Source organism: Scyliorhinus canicula, chromosome 9, assembly GCF_902713615.1.
Source record: "Scyliorhinus canicula chromosome 9, sScyCan1.1, whole genome shotgun sequence".
Lineage (NCBI taxonomy): Eukaryota > Metazoa > Chordata > Chondrichthyes > Carcharhiniformes > Scyliorhinidae > Scyliorhinus > Scyliorhinus canicula.
The window spans coordinates 129582735-129606858 of record NC_052154.1 but is presented as its reverse complement, the minus strand read 5'-3'; the positions used below and the strand labels follow the sequence as shown (position 1 = coordinate 129606858).

At 45.6% G+C, this 24124-nt stretch overlaps 1 protein-coding gene across 2 annotated transcripts in view; it reads left to right on the top strand.

The window, feature by feature from the left end:
* The first annotated feature begins 10662 nt into the window (after window positions 1-10662).
* The window catches only part of LOC119971682 (potassium voltage-gated channel subfamily C member 1-like), a 138334-nt gene continuing 124872 nt past the window's right edge, over window positions 10663-24124 (top strand). For both annotated transcript variants that reach the window (XM_038807566.1, XM_038807565.1), the window contains exon 1: window positions 10663-11420. In XM_038807566.1, the coding sequence (XP_038663494.1) occupies window positions 10767-11420 (654 nt within the window). In that variant the 5' untranslated portion in view covers window positions 10663-10766. The remainder of the gene's footprint in view (window positions 11421-24124) is intronic.

Here is a 24124-nt window from a genome sequence, read left to right as displayed (position 1 = left end):
CTTTGTCAAAGCTATTGATTATAACTACCTGAGGCCTCAGTACTGATCCTTGTGGCATCCCACTAGTCACAGCCTGCCAATTTGATAATTCCTCATTTATTCCTCCTCTTTGCCTCCTGTCCATTAACCAATCCTTTGTCTATGCTAATATATTATCTCCAACTTCACAATTCCTTTTCTTGTGTGGCATCTGAATATCGCTTATTGTCACGAGTAGGCTTCAATGAAGTTACTGTGAAAAGCCCCTAGTCGCCACATTCCGGCGCCTGTCCGGGGAGGCTGGTACGGGAATCAAACCGTGCTGCTGGCTTGCTTGGTCTGCTTTAAAAGCCAGCGATTTAGCTGAGTGAGCTAAACCAGCCCCTCTTATCAAAATCCAAATATTTCTACTAGTTCCCTTTATCTATCCACTAGTTGCTGCACAATTTCCCTTTCATAAAACTGTATTAATTTTGTCTTAACATGCTATGATTTTCGAAGTGCATCGTTCGGACCTCTTTGATATGAGATTCTAGCATTTTTCAGATGCCTGATGCCAAGCAAATTGGCCCATAGGTCCCTATTTCCCCCCTTACTTGAATTGCTGTGTTATGCGTGCTAACTTCAAATCTACTGGCACCATTCTAGAAAATCATAACCAGCCCATCCACTGTCTCTGTAGCTGCCTCTCTTAGAATCCTAGGATGTAACCCCTCAAATCTTGGGAATTTATTATTATTAAATATCATTATTTAATTGTTAAGTGTCAGATGTTAGCCCCTTAAGTTTCGCCAGTACTTTTCTCTGCTGATATTAATTACCTAAATACTTTATTCTTATTAGCCTCGAGGTTACCCTTTGTTTTTGGAATAACCATTTGGCAAAGGGAAGTAATCTGCCACTTGTTGAGCGGGCATTCTTTGCCATCCAGAACCCAGCTTCTGGTTCATTGTGGTGACTAAAGTATTGTGCGAATTGCTGACTGGTGCAGTATGAAAACACCAACATGATTCTCTGTGCAAGGTCTCACACACGGTGAGTGGTAGCCCTTGCATTTCTGGCACATAGACCTGTTAATATGTGGTGCCCAGAGGACCACCTGTGTGGAACTAATGATTCTCGGCACCATTGGGACTACTGCTACCTTGGAAAAACCACTTTATCACTCCTACTGTTTCTCTCTGATTAGGGAAAAAAACTATGATGTTCCCTCTGCTGGCTTAAAGTGCCTATTATTTCTCTGATACATGGTGAACTATGAAATGTTGGCAATGTCACATGTTCCTGCCTGGAAGGATCCACTTCTGTTGAAATTGAGAGCCAGTGTAATCTTGATGGTCACTGTGATGTGGAGATGCCGGTGTTGGACTGGGGTGAGCACAGTAAGAAATCTTACAACACCAGGTTAAAGTCCAACAGGTTTGATTCAAACACGAGCTTTCGGAGCGCAGCTCCTTCCTCAGGTGAATCATTCAGGTGAACAAAGTAGTGTTAGCCGCTGAGTGACATCATACTCTGCCCACTCTGCAAGCCTCCATTGCACACATGGCACACTCGCACTGTTGCCCTTCCAATCATGGTGACCAACCCATGCAACGCTGGAAGTGGCCGCAAAAGCTTTAGCTTCTAGTATTGAGTCTTAGGGTTTCCATAATGGTGACACCAGAGGAACTGAAATTTGCAGCGAGAATAATTTAGAACTTTGGCCAAAATTCAGCGCTTTAGGCACGGTGGAAGTTTGAATCACAATCCCTTCACAAGAAGTATCAGTGATGGAAATTAAGGACTTATTTTGGAAGGGCGGTTTGCGAGTTTGGAGGACTTGACAGAGAAGTTTGGGATTCTGTGGGGGGAGGCCTTTAGGTATATGCAGCTGAGGGACTTTGCAAAAAAGACTTTCCTGCCATTTCCGGTGACACCGCCCTCCTCGTTGTTGGAGGGGGTGATATCGGTGATGGGGTTGGAGGGGGTGTCATCTCGGTAATTTATGGGAAGATTTTGGAGGAGAATAATATGGCATCGTTGGAGAGGGTTAAGGCCAAGTGGGAGGCGGAGCTGGGGATGGTGCTGGAGGAGTGGTTGTGATGTGAGTTGTGGAATGCTTCAACCTTCATGTACGAGGCTGGGGTTAATACAGTTAAAGGTGGTGCACAGGGCACACCTGACAAGGTCCTGCCTGAAGTTGGAGAAATTTTGGAGGTTGGAGGTCGTTTTTCAGCACCATGTTGGCGATCCTGCACGTGGATTTGGAGCCCAGTCCTCTGGGGGCCATATGTGTGTGTCGGACTTGCTGCAGCCACACATGGGAGCAGGGGCAGATGTTTTAGCCTTTGTCTTGCTGATTGTTCACAGACCGGTCTTGTTGGGGTGGAGGTAAGCTGCTCTGCCCTGTGCCTCAGTGTGGCTGGGAGACTTGATGGAGTTACTGTATTTGAAGAAGGTTAAGTTTGCTTTGGGGGGGGGGGGGGGGGGGGGTGGGTGGGATGGAGGGGCTTCACAAGAGTTGGGCCTGTTTATTCTACACTTTTAAGAGTTGGTTATTGTCAGCTGCTAAGGGGTAGGGGTGTAGGGATGGGTTATTTTTGAGTTATTAGGGTGTTGGTTGATGGAGTGAGGGTGGAGGGTTTGTTGTTCTTGATGTTTTGCATTATTTTGTTTCATGTATAAAATGTTAAAAACCAAATAATTTTTTTTTTTTTTAATCTGGACATTGCAGGTTTTTCCACTAGTCTCAGCAATACCAGCAGCAATGATTCCTCCCAATACCATCCTGAACAGTGTGTGTGATGCCTTCCTATTCTCAGCAATATCAACATCATCTAAGCCCTATCAGAACCAACCTCCCAGCCCTACCATTAGCAGACTCAGTGATTCTTACCAATTCCAACGCTATCAATATTAAATGATTCTTCACAGCCCCATCAACGCCAGCATCAATTTTATATGGCAGCCTCATTGCTACCATTATCAACTTCCAACTGAGCCTCATCATTATCAAACTCAGTGATCCTTCTCATTCTCATTCCCATAGTTAGCATCAATAATCCCTCCCAACCCTGGTACTCGTGGTCAATATAATTTCCACAACTAATTTCCACTACAAATATTCATGAAACCTCCCAGACCCATTAAACTAGCATCAAAGAATGCTCCCATCTTACTTCTGTCAATATTAATTACCTCTCCTGGCCCCAGCATTCCAAGCATCAATGAGTTCTCTCTATAAACATATATTTCCAAAGGCAAAGCATTTAATTCTTAGAGATTCCTCCTGGTTCCATTATTGGTAACATGTCTCCCATGATTATCGCTATTAGTCACAGTTTACTTTCCCTGCTCCAACATTACCAACATAATGATCACTCCAATCCTGGTAGTTATTGCTAAAATGTATCTCATCCCCATTACTATCAGCAATATCATCCCCTGTCAGCACCATTGCCAACAGATTCAGTGATTGCTCCCAGCCCCAACATAATCAATGTTAGCATTGATACAAATACAACATCTTAAGCAGATCAAAATGCCAGCTTAAATAATTCCCTTCGCATTTGACTCGCATGAATGGATGCTGACTAGTCACTAGAGTGGACAGAAGCCGCAAAAGAGTTTAGGCGTAATAACTGGAAAATATGAGTTTATGGATTTCAGGTGATTGGGATGGGTTATAATGCCTGGCTTAGCTAGTGAAATATTTCTAGCTGTGATCGTTTGGGATATAATCAACCTGGGTGTCAAGATCAGTTTGTACAGTGGAACAGATGTTTCTCTTGGGCCATTTCTGAGTCACTGAATGATTGCTGTCAAATTGCTGTATAAATCTGAAGGACTATGAATTTGGCATTTAATGCAAACAATATGTTATGTTTTCCGACAAGGGCAAATAGTCATTTAGCCATAAAAGATCTACAAGTGACTTCTAACTCTATTCATACTGACCCACCTTTTTTGGATGTCTTCCAAGGGCACATTAGGATAAACATAGCAAATTGGTTAAAAATATATATCCTCCAGATTCAATTCCCATTGCTGAGTTAGTTAATGGCAATTGGGACAGCAGTTGGGAGCACCAATTAAACCCAGAGCAGATTTGAGCAGTATAATTTAGGTTTATAGTGCAGTACTAACGGAATGCTTTGGGGCGACTGTCCATTTGTTCAGGTGGATGCAGCAGATTCCATGAAATTATTAAAAGAACAGGGCATTTTTCCAGCTTCCAGGCCAACAACATTTTAAAATTAATTTATGGTGGGTGGGCATTGCTGGCTAGGCCAGCATTTATTGTCCACCGCTAATTACCCGAGAGAAGGTGGTGGTGAGCTGCCTTCTTGAACCACTGCAGTCCCTGCTGTTGTGGAGGAAATTCCAGGATTTTGACCCAGTGGCAGTGAAGGAGAGGCGATATATTTACAAGTCAGGATGGTAAGTGGCGAGGAATCTCCAAGTGGTGGTGGTCCCAGGTATCTGCTGCTCTTGTCCTTCTATCTAGATGGTAGTTGTTGTGAGTTTGGAAGGTGCTGCCTAAGAAACCTTGGTAAGTTCCTGCAATGCAACTTGTAGATGATATCCACGGCTGCCACTGTTCGTCGGTGGTGGGGGGATTGAATGTTTGTGGAAGGGATAGCAATCAAGCGGGCTGCTTTGCCCTGAATGGTGCCAAACTTATTGAGTGTTGTCGGAGCTCATCAAGGCAACTGGAGAGTATTCCATTACACCTGTCTTGTAGATGGTGAATAAGATTTAAGGAGTCAGGAACTGGGTTAGTCACCACAGGATTCTTAGCCTCTGGCTTGTTCTTGTAGACACAGGGCGCGATTCTCCGCAAATGCGGCGAGTCGTAAAGGCTGCCGTGAAACTGGCCGTGTTTCGCGGCAGCTCCGCGCCCCCTCCCGGGACCCGATTCTCCCCCCCGGCGGGGCCAGCAGCGGGGCCCCGTGAACCACGGCATCGCGGTCTTAGCGACCGTCGCTAAGTCTGCGCGCCAAGCGTCACGCCGGCTGACGCACACGATGACGTCAGCCGCGCATGTGCGGATTGGACGGCTCCAACCCGCGCATGCGGGGGGCCGTCATCTCCCTCGGATCGGTGCTCACCGATCGCGGGCCCATGCCCCCCTTGGCACAGCCGTGGTACTGCCATGCCAATCGGGGCCCTGGATGCCAGGAACGGGCATGTTGCGGCCGTTTTTACGACGGCAGCAAGCAGGTGTGTTTGCTGCCGTAAAAACAACCGTAAAGGCCTGGGAACTCGGCCCATCGGCCTGGGGTGAATCGCTGTTTGCCGTAAAAAACGGCGAGCAGCGATTCGTGTCGTGGGGCGGCCGTGGGGGGGGGGGGGGGGGGGGGGGAGAATAGCGGTAGGGCGTGAAAAATGTCGGGGACGCCCTCCCGCTATTCTCTGACCCGTCGTGGGCAGCGGAGAATCGCGCCCACAGTATTTATATGGCTCATCCAGATCAGTTTCTGGTAAATGGTAATAATAATCTTTATTAGTGTCACAAGCAGTCTTACATTAACACTGCAATGAAGTTACTGTGAAAATTCCCGACGCCTGTTCGGGTGCACTGAGGGAGAATTCAGAATGTCCAATTCACCTAACAAGCACATTGTTCGGGACTTGTGGGAGGAAACTGGAGCACCCGGAGGAAACCCACGCAGACATGGAGAGAACGTGCAGACTCCGCACAGACAGTGACCCAAGCCGGGAATTGTACCTGGGTCCCTGGTGCTGTGAAGCAATGGTGTTAACCACTGTGCTACCGTGCCGCCCATAACCCCCAGAACATTGAAAGTGGGGGATTCAGAGATAGTAATTTCATTGAAAGTCAAGGGGCAATAGTTAGATCCTGTCTTGTTAGAGATGACCATTGCCTGGCATTTGTGTGGCTCGAATGATATTTGCCACTTATGACCCCAAGCCTGGAAATTATCCAGGTTTTGTTGCATTTGGGCATGGACTGCTTTAGTATCTGAGGAGATGTGAATGATACTGAACATTGTGCAATTATCAGCGAACACCCCTACTTCTGATCTTATGATGGAAGGAATGTCATTGACGAAGCAGCAGAAAATGATTGGGCCTAGGACACTACCCTGAGGAGCTCCTGCAGTGATGTCCTGGAGCTGAGATGATTGACCTCTAATCATCACAACCATCTTCCTTTGTGCTAGGTATGACTCCAACCAACGGAGAGTTTCCCCCATTGACTCCAGTTTAGCTAGGGCCCCTTGATTCCATACTTGGTCAAATGTTGCCTTGATGTCAAGGACAGTCACTCTCACCTCACCTCTGGCATTTAGCTCTTTTGTCTACTTTTAATCCAAGGCTGTAATGAGGTCGAGAGCTGAGTGAGCCTGGCGGAACCCAAACTGAGCATCCGTGAGCAGGTTATTGATGAGTAAGTGCCACTTGATCGCACTGTTGATGACTCCTTCCATCACTTTGCTGATCATGGAAAGTAGACTGATGGGACAAGAATTGGCTGGGTAGGATTTGTCCTGTTTCTTGCGCCCAGAATATAACTGGGCAATGTATTGCTGGGTAGGTGCCAGTGTTGTAAACAGCTTGGCTAGGGGTGCTGAAAGTTCTGGAGCACAAGCCTTCAGTACTATTGCTGGAATATTGTCAGGGTGCATAGCCTTTGCAGTAACCAGTCCTTCAGTTAGAACATAGAACAGTACAGCACAGAACAGGCCCTTCGGCCCTCAATGTTGTGCCGAGCCATGATCACCCTACTCAAACCCACATATCCACCCTATACCAGTAACCCAACAACCCCCCCCCCCCCTTAACCTTACTTTTATTAGGACACTACGGGCAATTTAGCATGGCCAATCCACCTAACCCGCACATCTTTGGACTGTGGGAGGAAACCGGAGCACCCGGAGGAAACCCATGCACACAGGGGGAGGATGTGCAGACTCCACACAGACAATTGTTTGTTGATATCATGTGGAGTGAATTGAATTGGCTGGAGACTGACATCTGTGATGCTGGGGATGTCTGGTAGAGGCTGATATGGATCATATACTCTCCACTTCTGGCTGAAGATTGTTGCAAATGGTCCAGCCACTTCTTTGCACTGATGTGCTGGGCTCCTCCATTATTGAGGATGGGGTTATTTGTGGAGCCTCCTCTAGTGAGTTGTTTAATTGTGCACCATCATTCACGGCTGGATGTGGCAGGACTGCCGAGCTTAGATCTGTTCCATTGGTTCTCGAATTGCTTAGCTCTATTACTTGTTGCTTATGCTGTTTGGCACATGAGCTTCACCAGGTTGATTTCTCATTTTTCGGAATGCCTGATGTTGCTCCTTGCATGCTCTCCTGCACTCTTCATTGAACCAGGATTGAGCCCCTGACTTGGTGATAATGTCAGAGTGGGGGATATGCCAGGCCATGAGATTACAGTTTGTGGTTGAATGCAATTATGCTCCTTCTGATGGCCCACAGCGCCTCATGGATGTAGTTTTGAGCTACTAGATCTGTTTGAAGTGTCTCCCATTTAGCACGGTGGTAGTGCCACACAACATGCTGAAAGGTATTCTCAGTGTGGAGATGGGACTTCGTCTCCACAAGGACTAGTCTGTGGTCACTCATACCAATACTGTCAGGCAGGTTGGTGAGGATAAAGTTGAGTATGTTGCAGTGGAAGTATGGATGCCTAGGAGGTCATGGCTCAGTGGCCAACTCACCGTATAGAAGGCCTTTGGGTATACAACCATCACTTATCCAATGAATATGGTCGACCCAGTGCAGATGTTGTTAGCTTCATAATGAAACACAATACAGAAGATTTTAATGCAAACACCTAAGCTTGCCTTAATTAGAACAGTATTTTAGAATTATCTCATTGGCAGTGAAACACTTTGCAATGACCTGAGGATATAAAATCTGCAGTATAAATACATTATCTTTGTATTGTTAACATGCAATGAATTACACAATGCACAACAGGCAACTCAAAGCACACAATAATATACAATACACAAGACACAAAAATATAGGTAAACACTATCCAAACATGTCATATAAGAAACCCCCCACAATATATAAGATATAAATCAATGTAAGGTAACAGACAGAAATCAAATATTCAGTCCATCAAATATGCAAAATGACGCATGCACCATATGGCACAGGGAACATCAGACAGCATATGAGACACACGTAAAACTGCACAGCATGCTAACAGAAGACCTCACACAAATACAATGCAGCGCACACACATCAACAGCGATAATGCACAAATTTATTTTTGTTCTTGTGATGTGGGTGACACTAAGAATTCTGTATTTAATGCTCATTCTTAGTTGCCCTAAGTAGATAGTAGTGAACCTTCCTGAATTGAGCCTTTTAGATGGTAGATAGGAGTCAGGGGTCAGAATGTGAGCCACTCATCACAGAGAGTACAGTCTCTGCCTTTCCTATGCACAGTAAGAAGTCGTACAACACCAGGTTAAAATCCAACATATTTGATTCAAACACTAGCTTTTGGAGCACTGCTCCTTCCTCAGGTCATTCTACCTGAGGAAGGAGCAGTGCTCTGAAAGCTAGTGTTTGAAACAAACCTGTTGGACTTTAACCTGGTGTTGTAAGACTTCTTACTGTGCTCACCCCAGTCCAACGCCGGCATCTCCACATCATGGTTTCCTATGCAGCCAAGATGCTGATATGGCTCGGCCAGTTCAGCTTCTGATCAATGGTAAATTTCAGGATGTTGATAATGGTGGACTGGATTGTGTCGCTGAAGAGTAAGGAAAATACTGAGATTTCTCTTGTTTGATAATAGTAATTTACCTAGAATTTGGGTTTCTCAAGCCTGGATCTATCTTGGTCCTGCTGCAGTCTATCAGGGGCTGTCTGATTATCAAAGAAAGTATAAATGGGACTAAACACTATAGAATCATCAGCAACGGACCAACTCCTGACCTTAGAATGGAGGGAAGGTCATTGATAAAAGCAATTTGAGATAATAAAGCAGAAGATGCTCCCTTGAATAACTCTACAATGACATTTGGAACAATAAACATAACAAGTAACGTGCACCAAAAATTACAGTCCATACATAACAGCGTAAGAAAGCACAGAGTGAATAACAAATGGTCCATTAAACTGTGTGGCTCCTTTCACCAATGTAAAAGTGATTCTGCTCCATCTATTTAATTTCCAAGGAAAGAGCAATACAAGAAGAAACATACTCACATCATAAAAACACAGACAATAAAGAATGTTAGTTGAATTCATGAAGCAAGGCACACATGAGTACACAAATCACAAGGCATACAGCCAGGCAGCAACAGCTCCTCATAAAGCAAAGCACTTGTGCACTGTGTATGATATAAAATAACACATCCCGGCCAAGTGTTAAAGATGCTAAATTCGGCTTATATTTCAGATGACATTCAGAAACTATAATGACTTTTCTTTTTAAGTTATCACATCATCTTGATACTGCCTTTTAATTCATTCCCGGATATTTATTAATCCTGTTTTGTGTGACACTGATATCGATATGTCTATAACGTTAACTGTAATGACCTCTGAAGTTGGAATCTGTGTGATTGATACTGAAGTCTCTGTAGAAGAATTTAATGTTGGCAGGCACAGGAAGCCTTTGAGAAACTGCTTCTTTTGATCGTAAACTTTAATAATCTGTCTGAAAGCACAAGATGCATGTACGTGATATGTGGGTGTCCATATGTGGGTGTGTATATATTTGTGTGCATATGTGTGCACGTGTGTCTGTGTGTAAGTCGGTATCTGTGTGCCAGTCTGTGTATGTCTATCTGTCCAACTGCTTGTGTGAGTATACCTGTATTTGTGTGTATCTGTGCATATGTGCATGAGTGGCTCTGTGTTGTGCAACATTCACTCCCTCCCCCATTGGTGCACAGTGGCAGCAGTGTTTACCATCTACATGATGCAGTACAGAAACTTGCCAAGGTTTCTTCAGTAGCACCACCCAAACCCACAGCCTCAACCACCTGGAGGGACTAGAGCAGCAGGCAAATCTAGGAATGGCAGCACCATCTGCAAGATCCCCTCCAAATCATACAGCATCCAGAATTGAAATATATTGCCGCTCCCCCATCACCATTGAGTCAAATCCCTGGAACTCCCCAGTCAAACAATGGGACAATGTTCAAGAAGGGGGCGCAAGGCAATTAGCGATGGCCACATCTAATGAACAAATGAGGGTGGGGGAACCTCCAGACTCCCCATCATATTTATTCTCCTCCTACAATGAAATGCTTTAGGAACAACCATGGCCTCAAAAACACACCACGGCTTGGCACAGTGGCAAGTACCATGAATGTAAATGGTTCTGCGGGCAGCTAGGTGGTTCTTTAGCTATGGAGAGATGTGTGTTTGTGTGTGTGTCAGTGCCGGGCAGCTGCCAGGGGCTCTGGGACCTTGTGGATGGTGAGGGGGGGGGGGGGGGGGGGGGGGGGCTGAACTGGCGGCTGCGCAGTTTGTCTGTCGGGGGGGGGGGGGGGGCTCCTCCTTCCAGTCTCCGCCGCCGCCGCCGCTGCTGCCTTTTCCTTCCTCTCGCTTGTCTCCTTGCAGCACCGCCGGCCTCCAAATCTTCACAAAATAAAAAAAAGGCACAACAATGTAGATTTGCCAGCCGGGAGGTTTGCTGGATAGTGTGTAGTAGGGGGGGGTGGGGGGGGAGGGGGGAGGGAGGGAGGCTTGCTGCAGACTGGGCTGTTGCTGGGCTGGGCTGCGCTGCTGTGCTGGCTGCAGGCGGAGAGGCAGATGCCTGGTCGCTGTCCGTGGTGCTGAATGATCAGCTCAGTCCATGTGGCCACCTCCCGCGGCAGCTCCCCAGGAAAACGACCTCCCTCCGCGACATGTCTGATCGAGGAGATGGGCAAGGGCGACGACAACGATCGCATCGTGATCAACGTGGGAGGGACTAGGCACGAAACGTACCGGAGCACCCTGAAGACCCTGCCCGGCACCCGGCTGGCATGGCTCACCGAGCCCGGAGCCTTCGCCAACTTCGACTACGACCCCAAGGCAGACGAGTTCTTCTTCGACCGGCACCCGGGCGTGTTCGCCCACATCCTCAACTACTACCGCACGGGCAAGCTGCACTGCCCGGCCGATGTGTGCGGGCCCCTGTACGAGGAGGAGATCGCCTTCTGGGGCATCGACGAGACGGACGTGGAGCCTTGCTGCTGGATGACCTACCGGCAGCACCGCGACGCCGAGGAGGCTCTGGACAGCTTCGAGTCCCCCGACCTCAACAGCGGCGACGGCGAGGCGGGAGGCGCCGGGGACGGGGTCGCTGACTCGGAGGACGAGCTGGACACCAAACGCCTGGCCCTGGGAGACTGCTCCCCAGAAACTGGAGCCAAAGCTGGCTGGTGGAGGAAATGGCAACGCCGCATTTGGGCTCTCTTTGAAGACCCGTACTCTTCGAAATATGCACGGGTAAGGGGAAATAAATACATTATCTTTTCTTTTAAATCTTGACATCCAATAATCTTCACACCAGCACTCCAACAGTCACACGCCACCCACATCGAAATAAAGAACCGGTTGGTCAAATAAGCCGAGGAACAAATTGTAGAAAGACATTCAATTGAAATGGGTGTAACAGGGGCATGTCCACATTGAGTTAATGTCAACAGGAACCTGATTACAAAACAGCTATTAAAGGAGGTAGAGAGGGAGGAGGATTTAATGTTGTAAACTAGACCAGGGGATACCTGCAGATATATAATCATTGCAGAATTCCAGGAATACTGGACTGAGATGTTGTATCCCCCACTGGGGATGGGAAGATTACACATTCAAAGGGGTTTAGCAATCACTGGTGGTTGTAGTAAAACCGTGTATACCTAAAGATGATGTTACTGAGCAGACACTGGCGGGTAGAGGTGACATATGTGCGGTTCAAGTGAGCGCAAAGCCCCGCTTCACAATACCAAAGTGTCCTTTGCCGAGGGGCTGTTGTTTATGGCAGTTTTCCAGGGAGCATAGCCTTCTCAGCCACATTAGTCATCGGAAATGCCAGTCACAGTGGAGGGTTACTTGGAGGGGTTTCTGAGAACTGGGTATAGGTTGTAACGCGGGACCCAGCATTATTTCAGAGAACTGGTGCTTCTGATACACGCGGCTGAGGGCAGCGCGCAGCGGGAGTGCGTTTCAAATTGGGGCTCATTGGTATTCCACAGGCGTCCAGCCCCAGTGCAGACTGCAGCGGAATCCGAGGGTCGCCACTTTAACCTCAGATCCCAGTTTCATCCTTAAAAAAAAGAGTGGCGGGTCACCTTACCGGAGAGAGCTAGTGATTCCAGCCACTGAATATATTTTGATCTTTGGTTTAAAAAAAGGCTGAGGCTGGAAATGGCCAGATGAACAGGAATAATGTTACTGTAAAGAGCCAACATCAATACAATCATAACATCTCTAAGTGCAAATGTATACCTCTAATTCTGCAAAGTATGACATACTCCATATCAAATTGGTCATGTTTATACATTCTACAAAGCTCCTGAGATGGATGTCGAGTTTTAAAGCGTTTTTCCTCTTCTATATTGCTGGCTGGATGCCATGATACATTATTATCGTTGCCCTCAGAAAATTATAGCTATCGATTTGTAGGTTATTTAAACACTGATAGGTGGACGGTGATATTGCACATTCTGACCAGTCACAGATAATGCCGGACCGTCTTCCTTTTCTCAAACATCTCCGCGTCCCAAAGATTGAAATCACCCTCTTTCAGCTTATTGATGGTACTTACCTGGGGACAAGATCTGTGCATTAACCCGCAGATCGCTCTCGTTGCATAACTTTGGGGCCGCCGCCTGTAATTCAGGCTCTCCTTGCTAATGTCTGAGCACACGCGATGTTCAATGAAATGGGAATATTGTGCTGGTTCCTGAACACATTGAGAATTTATGAAGAACATGAGAGGGAGAAAGGGCAATTTGTAACCCAAAGTAGCAGCAAACAGTCTAAATTTCTATATGTGCGAGATCTCACATCATTCACAGTAGGGGTTTTGCATGTTCCATGTTGGATTGTATACATTCCCGAGTCCCCCCTTCTCACGGGCAGTGGGATTTCTATCCAGGGTGGCCCATTGTAATGTCCTTTGGTCCTTATTTCAGAGATTCAATCCTTTTCTACCGCAGCAAAAACAAATCATGCTATTTTACTGTATTCCCCCAGAGATATAGGGTAAGATATAGTGAGAGAGAGCGCGCACTCAGGCGGGATGAAGGTTTCAGGAACAGTGTGCGCTTCCTTCATACTCCAGCAGGTGGTACCTGGCACCGGGTCCAATTTTCCTGAAATCGCTGCAGTAAAAGGAAGGGATGTTTATACTGTAGTCCACAGGCAGACACACAAACACTGAAATACACACAGGCCGGCAGCGGGTACAGTTCCCTTTGATGTGGTGAAATAACCCGCTGCTTTGATCCAAAGCGCGGACGGAGATGTCAAGCAGATTTGACCTTGAATCAATCCGGTGGGTTTAAAAGTGAAGTAAACCCTCCCTTGCAAATTGCACAGCTCCAGAATGGGATCTGTCATCCAGGGTGCCCGTCAATACTTCCCTGCAGCTACTACACTGAACCGGTGTGCGTTCCTCCGTCTTGAGACAAATGACCTTCATCAATGTACCGTCACCAATAGTGACATTACGTGGAAATCATTCGGATCAGCTTAATATTGCCAATACTCCTATTTGTAAATTACAATGATATACAATATAGCAGATAGAAAACAATCCCCGCCGTGCAAGGAACACAGACATTGAAGGAATTGTCTCATGTCAAATGCAGAACCAAGAATAGCAGTGGAACTGTCCCCAATCAATGCTTACAATTAATTCCATATTCAGAAAGTGAATAAGAGCGTTTAAATCGGATTGCATTGTTGTTTATCACTACTATTTTCATGGCGTTCTCATTCTTGAATGAGTTTGTAATTGACCGGGGACCAATACAGGGTAAGTTAGCGAATTGCACATTCATAGAGGGAAGGAGCCAGACTGGCTCAATGCCAAACTACAAGGACACGCTTCGGAGGGGGGGGGGGGGGGGGGGAGAGACGCGGGGGCAGTTATTTTTCAGGAGAATGATGATATGCGAGAAGGGTGATTGGAAACAACTTCTAGGCATGACAGGTGGAGGATTTTTATTTGGCCTGTCCGCCAATTGAATCTTCGTCATCGTCACGAAAACAGCATCTTCCTGGAATGCAAATGTTTGGCCAAGTTTTTATTTGATTTGGTTGTGGGGGGGGGGGGGGGGGGGAGTGTTGGGGGGGGGGGGGGGGAAGCATGTCACATTCATCCCAATGTCATATATTTGATGTGACATTTCAAGGCACTTACACCACTGCACCAAATACGTTCCTGCCAACTCTTTCATACAATACAGTTGGTGGAATTGAGTAATGCAGCGGGTTAGTCACTGTCCTTCCACCCCTGGGACTTTTGCTCAAATCGGAGCAGATTGGCGGGATAAAAGTCACTTCTGTTCACTTTGTATCTGTATCAAAATGAGCTTAGAACGCCCAAAGCACATGGGTAGTACGGTGGCAGTGGTTAGCACTGCTGTCTCATAGTACCTGGGTCCTGGGTTCAATTCTGACCTTTGGTGACTGTCTGTGTGGAGTTTGCACTTTCTCCCCATGTCTGCATAGGTTTCCTCCGGGTGCTCCGGTTTCCTCCTGCAATACAAAAATGTGTCGATTAGGTTGATTGGCCATGCTAAATTGCCCCAAGAGTCCAAATGTTAAGTTAGGTGTATTCAGTCGGGATTGGGTCTAGGTAGGATGCGCTTTCGGAAGGGAGGTGCAGACTCGATGGACTGAATGGCCTCCTTCTGCACTGTAGGGATTCTATGAATTGTCAATCCAGATTCTGTTGGGCAGGGAGCCCAAAGCACATGGCTGCCAGTAATTTAGCACCATATTCACTAAATTACCTAATTTCAATGCATTTAGACATCAAGCAAACTCTAGATGAGTTCTTCACATAGAATCATAGAATTTGCAGTGCAGAAGGAGGCCATTCAGCCCATCGAGTCTGCACTGGCTCTTGGAAAGAGCACCCTACCCAAGCCCACACCTCCACCCTGTCCCCATAACCCAGTAACCCCACCCAACACTAAGGGTAATTTTGGACACGAAGGGCAATTTAGCATGGCCAATCCACCTAACCTGCACATCTTTGGACTGTGGGAGGAAACTGGAGCACCCAGAGGAAACCCATGCACACACTGCAATTGTGCTAACCACTATGCTATCATGCCGCCCCAATGGGACACCACTTTGAAACATTGCAGTCCTGTTCACTTCCCATATTCCTTCATCTCAGCCTCTCCAAGGAATTATTAAATTCCTGTAAGAATATATGGACTCTGATTGTAATAATGGCTTTTGGCAGATAATGTTGGAGTCATTATTATTTCAGTGTGAAGACATTTTTTCTAACTTTAGCCTTAGTGCTTTTTGTGATTCTTAAAATCTGTGCTGTTTTTTTACCACCTTCCTTAACCCAAAGGAAAAATTTGTCTCTACCGTAACCCTCATTATACTGAAACCCACTATCGAGCCATCTCTTAACTTTCTTAGATTTGATGAAAACATTGCAGCTCCACAAATTGCTTTTCCTAACTATAATATTTTATTCTGGTAACCTCTTAAGTGCATGCTGAAAATTTCCCATTGCATCTCACCACAGTGAGGTCCCCGGATGTGGTACTTGGGCAACCTAATCAAGGTCATATATAAATTCAAACTTACATCCTTGCAGTTGTAGTCAATGGCAACTAGATACAATGTTTGCCTTTTTTGTAGTCCTTCTCGTTGCACTCTTACCTTAATGTCCTGCACTGATGCAAGAAAGGGTTCCTTTGCTGCACAGCTATTGTAGGTATTTCCTTAGTAAGGGTGTATTTCCTTTCATTATTATTCCCAAAATATATGACTGCACGTATTCCTATATTGAATTGTATTTGCCTCCTGACTGCTCTCCTGCATGTCAATAACAATTTTCAGTCTTGGCTGTAGCCCCCAATTTATTATCAGAAACAAATTTCAATAATTTCCCATCAACTCCTGAATCCAGGTTATTAATATATGCATAAACCTATCTTTCATTGCGGAGACCTTGTGTGATCTTCAGGTGGCGAGGTTCAGCGGGCAAAGAATAGTTGAGTTTATTGCTGCAAAGGGATTTTTCTGCAGTATCGGCTGAGGAGCTCGGAAATGTAAAACTGAGACACGACAGTGCCATCACTGGCAGGAGAGTGCAATTACAGTGTAACAGGTTTATATAAATACTTTTTATGATAAATAGGAATTTTGCACGGATACATTACAGGAAAAATATGGTAATCATTTTAAATATAAATTAGTGCTGGAAAAATAAGAGGAAGTAGGCGGGAACTTGAGGGTGAAGTTACAGTCAGGTCAGGCATGATATTATTGAATGGCGGAACAGGCCTGAGGGGCTGAGTGGCCTACTCCTGCATCTTAATTTGTATGTTTATATGAAGTTAGATAGGAAATAAAGACAGTCCCAACAGGGACCCTTATTGAGGACTACTGATATTGTCCAATCCTGGAAACCTCCTATTCCTTCACCCTCTACTTCTTTTTCTATAATTACCTATCTATGTTAAACAATTGTCCTTTTAATTCTGAGTACAAAACTCTTTGCCAACAATCTCTTTATGATTCCTTGCCAAGTGCCTTTTGAGCACCTTCACCAAATTTCCTTCATCTATCCTCACTGTTATTTCATCAAAGAATGTTATTAAATTGGTCAAGCATGACTTTCCTTTCAAAAATTCACAGTGTCTGGTCGATCTCAGGTTTCTGTAATTTCACCCCATATAGTAAACAGAAGTGATACTGACGTATAATTTCCTAGCTTATCCCTGTCTCTATCTTTGAAAACAAGTGTCATGTTTACCACTCTCCAGTCCCTGGGCACAGATTTTCTTTCCAAAGTATTTTGGAACATTATATCTCTTCCTGTTCTTTGCTGGTATGTCATCTCTGGTTTCCATCTTCTTCATTTTCTCTTTCCCATTCAGACTGATAATACATTTGCAGGAAATATTTTAGCTTTCTTTCCAATTTCCTGCACTGATCCTGGTTTTTGACATTTTTCCCTTTCTTTCAGGATCGTCAGATATAAATCAGTTGGCTTCGATATTTTGTCTGCCTTAGTTTCAGACACTTCTTTATTACCAGTTCTTGATTAATAATGAGTGCCCTACAGTGTCCACCTCTGGTGGCTTTACAATTCTAATGTTCACTTCCTCTGTAGGAATTAAGGCAGAGTATTTCCATTCCCTAACTCCCAACACAAGCTTGTCTCCATTTTTTATTATTATTCCATTTATTTTATTATTCGGTGACTACTGATGTGACTTTAAAAGGCTTACTGCTTTGCTCATTCTGTCTTTCTCATGTCTCTTTTGTAGATTTCCTATACTCTATAAATTTTCCCTTGATTTAAAAAAGAACCATTTGCCCGATGTGCTAATTCTTTTGCCCTGTTTTTAATATTTAATTTGAGCTAACATCGCCGTTCATCCATGAAAGCCCTTTGAGACACTTTCTTTTTCCTTTATTGAAATCTATTTATTGTTTAAAGATTTATGCATTTCTATTTGCTAAATTTCTCTTCCATTTATTCTGGGAAAAGTTTAGTTTCTCTTGGTATAGTTATTCTTTTCTCCCAGTCAATTACTCATGTTTTGACTTCCCTATTTCCTTTGATATATTTGCACGGGACATCATTTTACAATGGAAGCTGCTTCCCAAATATTCTCCTCAGCTTTACATCACCTATTTGCTCTGCTTCATAATCATTCTTCTCCAGAGAAGTCACAGGTAGCTGATGTGGGAAATGGAAACTATTGCCCTGGCACAGCAGGAATGCCCTTCTTAAACTTTGTCTGACATATGTAGAGAGGAAACTTTCCTCTGCATCTAAATGTTTTGTACCTGACTTTGAAATGCTTGATGTTTAATTTCTCATGCCTCATTTTGTTCAATGAGAAAACAGACAAAAAAGTCAAAAATAGGATATAAACTTTTATATAGGACATAAAAAGTCAATAATAAGATGGAAATTGTTCATGTTCCTGTTCCAACTGTTAGATTCTTCAGTAAAATTTGCTCTTCTAATAACACATGAATAGTTTTGGGGCAGCAGGGTAGCATGGTGGTTAGCATAAATGCTTCACTGCTCCAGGGTCCCAGGTTCGATTCCCGGCTGGGTCACTGTCTGTGTGGAGTCTGCAAGTCCTCCCCCTGTGTGCGTGGGTTTCCTCCGGGTGCTCCGGTTTCCTCCCACAGTCCAAAGATGTGCGGGTTAGGTGGATTGGCCATGCTAAATTGCCCGTAGTGTCCTAATAAAAGTTGGGTTACGGGTATAGGGTGGATACGTGGGTTTGAGTAGGGTGATCATGGCTCGGCACAACATTGAGGGCCGAAGGGCCTGTTCTGTGCTGTACCGTTCTATGTTCTATGTTCTATGTTATTTTTTTAGGATATGCACAAAACACATCCGGCTATAATGATGAATTACATTTGCATCCCTGGTCTCTCCTAATGGGAGCAGTCAAGGTGCTACAGTTGGTCTTCGTGCCCTTTTCAGTATTCTTGCTGATAGGATAGGGGTCGCCGAGACTGTAACCCCCCCCCAGTCTAAATTTATATGTAACTGTTTATTGTGGGTCAGGTACTGGAATCAGTAGTGGCTCGTCCTGCAGATGTCCATGATTTTGCACCCACTATTTTGAACATGGAGTAAAATTAAGCGCTGGTGAATGCAGAAAGCTGGTTTCTAAGTGAAGAAAAAGACTCTAGATAAACATGTAATGGCACAAAATGAATGTCAAGCTGGTGCACGTTAAAATCTTTTTTCAGATTTCCCATGTGTTGGCTCTAGATTATGTTAGGGCCATTGGCTGTCAGCCATCTGGTTATATCCTATTTCTGAAGACTGTTAACATCATATCTGTAGCTTGGTAATAAGATTGCAGATGGCCAGGTGTAGTATTTGTAGAGATCATTGCTGGAGGTGGCGCAGGGGAGGGGGTGGAGACGTGTAGTAGCTCTGGGGTATAAGTGTTTTAATGAATTATTTATGTAATGCAAATTGCATGCTTCAGCGAGCCTGTTCCCCATATGTTAAAACTTGCTATGTGGGGGAGTATGTGTGCACAGAATGTGTGCGCGAGTGGAAAGATTACATTATTTAATTGAGAGTGTATTCTCCATTTTAATGAGTTTTATTTATTCATTCATGGGATGTGCACATTGCTGACAAGGACAGCATTTGTTGCTATTTCTAGATGTTCTTGATAAGGTGATGATGAGCCCATCTTCTTGAACCACCAATGATGGTGTACGTATACTTCCAATGCTGTTTGGAAGTGAGTTCCAGGATTTTGACTCAGTGGCGATGAAGGAAGGATGATCCAGTTCCAGGTCTGGATGATGTGTCTCTTGGAGGGGTACTTGCAAGTGACGGTGTTGTCATGCGACTGCTGTCCTTCTCCATCTAAGTGTTAGAGGTAACGGGTTTGGAAGATGTTGTTTAAGCAGCTTTGGCATTTTGCTGCAGTGCATATTGTAGATGGTGCACATTAGCATCATTGTGCACCAGTCGAGGAAGGATTGAATGTTTAAGGTGGTGGATGGTGTGAACTTCATGAATGTTATTGGAGCTACACTCATCCAGGCAAGTGGATTCCATTACACTCGTAACTTGTGCCTAGTAGATGGCAAAAAAGGCTTTGGGAGTGTCAGGAGGTGAGTTACTTGCTGCAGAATTCCCAGCCTCTTACCTACTATTGTAGCCACAATACATATGTAGCGGGTTCAGTTCAGCGTCTGGTTAATGGCAACCCTCAGGATGTAGAGCATTAGGGTTCAGTGATAGTCATGCCATTGAATGTCATGAGGAGTGGCAAGCTTCTCTCTTTTGGAGATGGTTATTGCCCGGCAATGAGTTATCCTTTCTGGATTTTATGCATGTTTGTATTGCAGAATGGGACTTCTCAAATTAGTGACTGTCTCCTTAAGTTTAGTACAGTTAGACAGGGTAGATTCTCCAAATATTTTACAGCAAGCACTTTCCTAAACCATGCTCAAGCAGACTAGGCCTTTTCCTAATCTAAGAACTCACAACATCCAACCTAAATAGAGTAGAAGTTCCTTTACTTTGGTCCATTAAATCTTTCAGGTTAGGTATAAGAGGAGAATTCAGTCAAACCTCCCTACCAGCAGTTCCATATTAGGTCTGGCACAGTAGAGAGGTTAAGGCTTCTTTTTGCTGTGTGGAGAGCACGTTTCTGAAGGTGAACATATTGCAGTTTAAGAGTGTGTAGGCAGTGAGGGAATGAGTGACTGCCAGATAGTTAAGGTGTTCTAGGCAGGCTTTGCAAGAGTCTCCTGAATGTATCTCCCCCTCTAACCAATATTCAGTTCTGAAGATTATTCTGGGAAATATAACCAGAGCCAAGGACAGTTGTGAGTGGTTGGGGTCTGTGGTGGGGTGGAATGTGGGACAGTTGGGGGGAAATGTGGAGGAGGAGGGTCAGGAAAGCAACAGTGTTAGGAGTATGGTTGGGAGAACATTTTAATCATACTGATCAAAATTCAGTTAGATTTAGAATCATTATTAAAAAGGATAAAGATAGACCAAGAGTAAACTTTTAAAATTTGGAAAAAGCCAATTTTACGAAGTTGAGTTGTGATTTGGCAAAAGTGGACTGTAAACAGCTAGTTGAAGGAAAATCATTCAGAGCAGTGGACATATATAGAATAGAATCATAGAATCCCAACAGTGCAGAAGGAGGCTTTTGGCCCATCAAATCTGTATTGATCCTCTGAAAGAGCATCTGACTTAGGCCCACTCTCCCACCCTATCCCTGTAACCCAACCTAATCTAAGGGGCGATTTAGCATGGTCAATCCACTTAACCTGCACATCTTTGGACCATGGGAGAAAATCAGAACACCTGGAGGAAACCCGTGCAGACACGGGGAGACCGTACAATCTCCACACAGATGGTCACCCAAGGTTGGAATCGAACATGGGTTGTTGATAGTGAGTGAGAAAGCTGTAGACTGTAGAAAGGTGGTCATATGTGCAGAAAAGTGACAAATGGAATTCAACCTGGAGGTGTGTGTGGCGATGCATTTGGGGAGGGCAAACAAAGAAAAGGAAAAGGTAGGGTATGAGAAGTGTAGAGGAACAGTGGGACCTTAGAGAACATGTCTACAGAGCCTAAAGGTAGCAGGACTGGTAGATATGGTGGTTAGGAAGGTATGCAGGATAAGACTTTGAGTATAAGAGCAGGGAGATTGTGATGGAACTGTATAAAATATTAGTTAGGCCACATCCAGAATATTGTGTTCAGTTGTGATCACTGCATTACTGGAAGGATGTGATTTCACTAGAGAGGGTTCAAAGGAGATTCATGAGGGTGTTGCAAGGAATGGAGAATTTTGGCTATCAGGAAAGATTAGATAGGCTGGAGTTGTTTTCTTTGATACATAGGAAACTGAGGAAGGTATAAACAAGGCCCATTATATTATTAGGGGCCTAATAGAGTGGATAGGAAGGATTTACTTATGTTAGCAGAGAGATCAATAACCAGGGTATATAGATTTAAAATGATTGACCGAAGAGTTAGAAGAGAATTGAGGAGAATTCTTTTCACCCAGAACGTTGTGGGAGAATCTGGAACTCACTGCTTGACAGGATGTGGAGCAACAACCCTCATTATACTTAAAGCCCACTTGTATGTTTGGGATTGCAACGTGCTTTTCTTCCGGAATTGATGAAAGTGATGGAGGTAACACATAAACATCAAGCTGAGTAGCTGAACATTCAGTAGGGGGACCAGGTTAGTGCAAGATTAGAACCAATAAAAGCTAACCTGTACTTCATGAACCATCTTAGATTTCTTATAGAAAACACTTCAACATTTGTTAGCCGGAAGATAAAAAAAGTGCAAAAAAGAGTGAGACTGAGCGAAGCTGGGAGGATAAAAAAGCGCAAGAAACAGTGAGACTGAGAGAGGAGCCAGGGAGATAAAAGAATGCACAGAAGAGTGAGACTGAGAGTGAAGCCGGGAAGATAAAGGTGGGTGAGAAATAACAAGTCTGAGAGTGGGGCTGGGAGGAGAACGGAGCCCAAGAAAGAGCGAGACAGGGAGCAAAGTCAAGGAGATAAAGAGCACAAGACTGAGAGCTAATCCAGGAGGATAAAGGGGTGTGGGAAAAATTGCGACTGAGGGTGGAACTGGGAGGATAAAAGAACATGAGAACGAACGAGACTGAGAGCAAAGCTTTGAGGATAAAGAAGTGCACAAAAGAATGAGAGTGAGATCGGAGCTGGGAGGATAAAAGAACTCGAGAAAGAGCGAGAGCGAGAGGCAGCTGGGAGGATAAAGAGTGCGAGAAAGATCGAGACTGAGAGCAGAGCGAGGGAGATAAAGAGCACAAGACTGAGAGTGAAGTTGGAAGGATAAAGGAGCCCAAGAAAGAGTGAGACAGAGCGAAGTTGGGAGAATAAAGGGATGTGAGGAAGAGCGAGACTGAGAGTGAAGCTGGGAGAATAAAGGGGTGCGAGAAAGAGCGAGACTGAGAACAGAGTGAGGGAATGCAAGACTGAGCGGGAAACCAGGAGAATAAAGAACGATTCTTTAAAACTGAGATGAGGAGGAATTTCTTCAACCTGAGGGTGGTTAATCTATGGAACACCTAGTGATTTGGCCTCCACAGCCTTCTGCGGCAGAGTGTCTTTAAGACAGAGATAGATAGGCTCTTGATTATTAAGGAGATCAGGGGATATGAGGAGAAGGCAGGAGAATGAGAATGAGAAACATATCAGCCATGATTGAATGGCGGAGCAGACCTGATGGGTTGAATGGCCAATTCTGCTCCTATGTTGTATGGTCTCATGATAAAGGAGTGCGCGAATGAGTGAGACTGAGCTGAGCTGGGAGATGAAAGAGCTTGGGCGAAATTCTCCGGCCCCCAGCAGGGTCGGAGAATCGCCTGGGGCCGCCGAAAATCCCGCCCCCGCCGTGGCAGAGATTCCCCGCCACCCGGGAACTGGCGGTGGCGGGAATCTCGCCACTCCGATCGGCGAGGCCCCTGCGGTGATTCTCTGGCCCGGATGGGCCGAAGTCCCGCCGCTGGGAGGCCTCTCCCGCCGCCGAGGTTTGAACCACCTCTGTATTGGCGGGATCAGTCAGTGGCGCGAGCGGGCCCCGGGGTCCTGGGGGGGGGGGCAGGGGGCAATCGAACCCCAGGGGGTGCCCCCACGGTGGCCTGGCCAGCGATCGGGGCCCCCCGCTCAGACTCCGGGCCAGTGCCCTGGGTGCACTCTTTCTCCTTCCGCGGCCGCCACGGCCTCCGCCATGGCGGAAGCGGAAGGGAAACCCACATCGCGTATGCGCCGGTGGTGACGTCAGAGGCAGCTGGCCGCTGACATCACTGCCGGCGCATGCGCCGACCGGCGAAAGCCTTTCGGCCAGCCCCGCTGCCAGGGGCGCCGGTTTTTTGCGCCAGTCTTCTGGTGCCAACCGCTCCGGCGCGGGGCGGGCCCCCAAAGGTGGGGAGAATTCCCCACCTTTGGGGAGGCCCGACCCCCGAGTGGTTGGCGCCACTCCCCTACACCGGGACCCTCCGTCACGCCGGGTAGGGGAGAATCCAGCCCCATAACTGAGAGAGAAGTCAGGGGGATAAAGGGGTGTGAGAAAGAGTTGAGTTTCAGAGCAGAACCGGATACATAAAAACACGAGAAAGAGAAAGACTGAGTGCGAAGCTGGGAGGATAAAGAAGCATGAGAAAGAGCAAGCATGAGCGTGGAGCTAGAAAGGTAAAGAAGCACGAGAAAGAGCGATAATTAGAGTGGAGTGGGAAAGTTAAAGAAAGAGCGAGACCGAAAACAGAGTTGGGAAGGTAAAGAAGAACAAGAAAGAGTGAGATTGAGAGAGGAACCAGGAGGATAAAGGAGCGCAAGAAAGATTGAGACTGAGAGCAGAGCCGGGGGGGATAAAAGAGTGTGAGAAAGAGTGAGATTGGTAATGAAGTTGGGGAATAAAAGAATGAGACTGAGAATGGAGCCCTGGA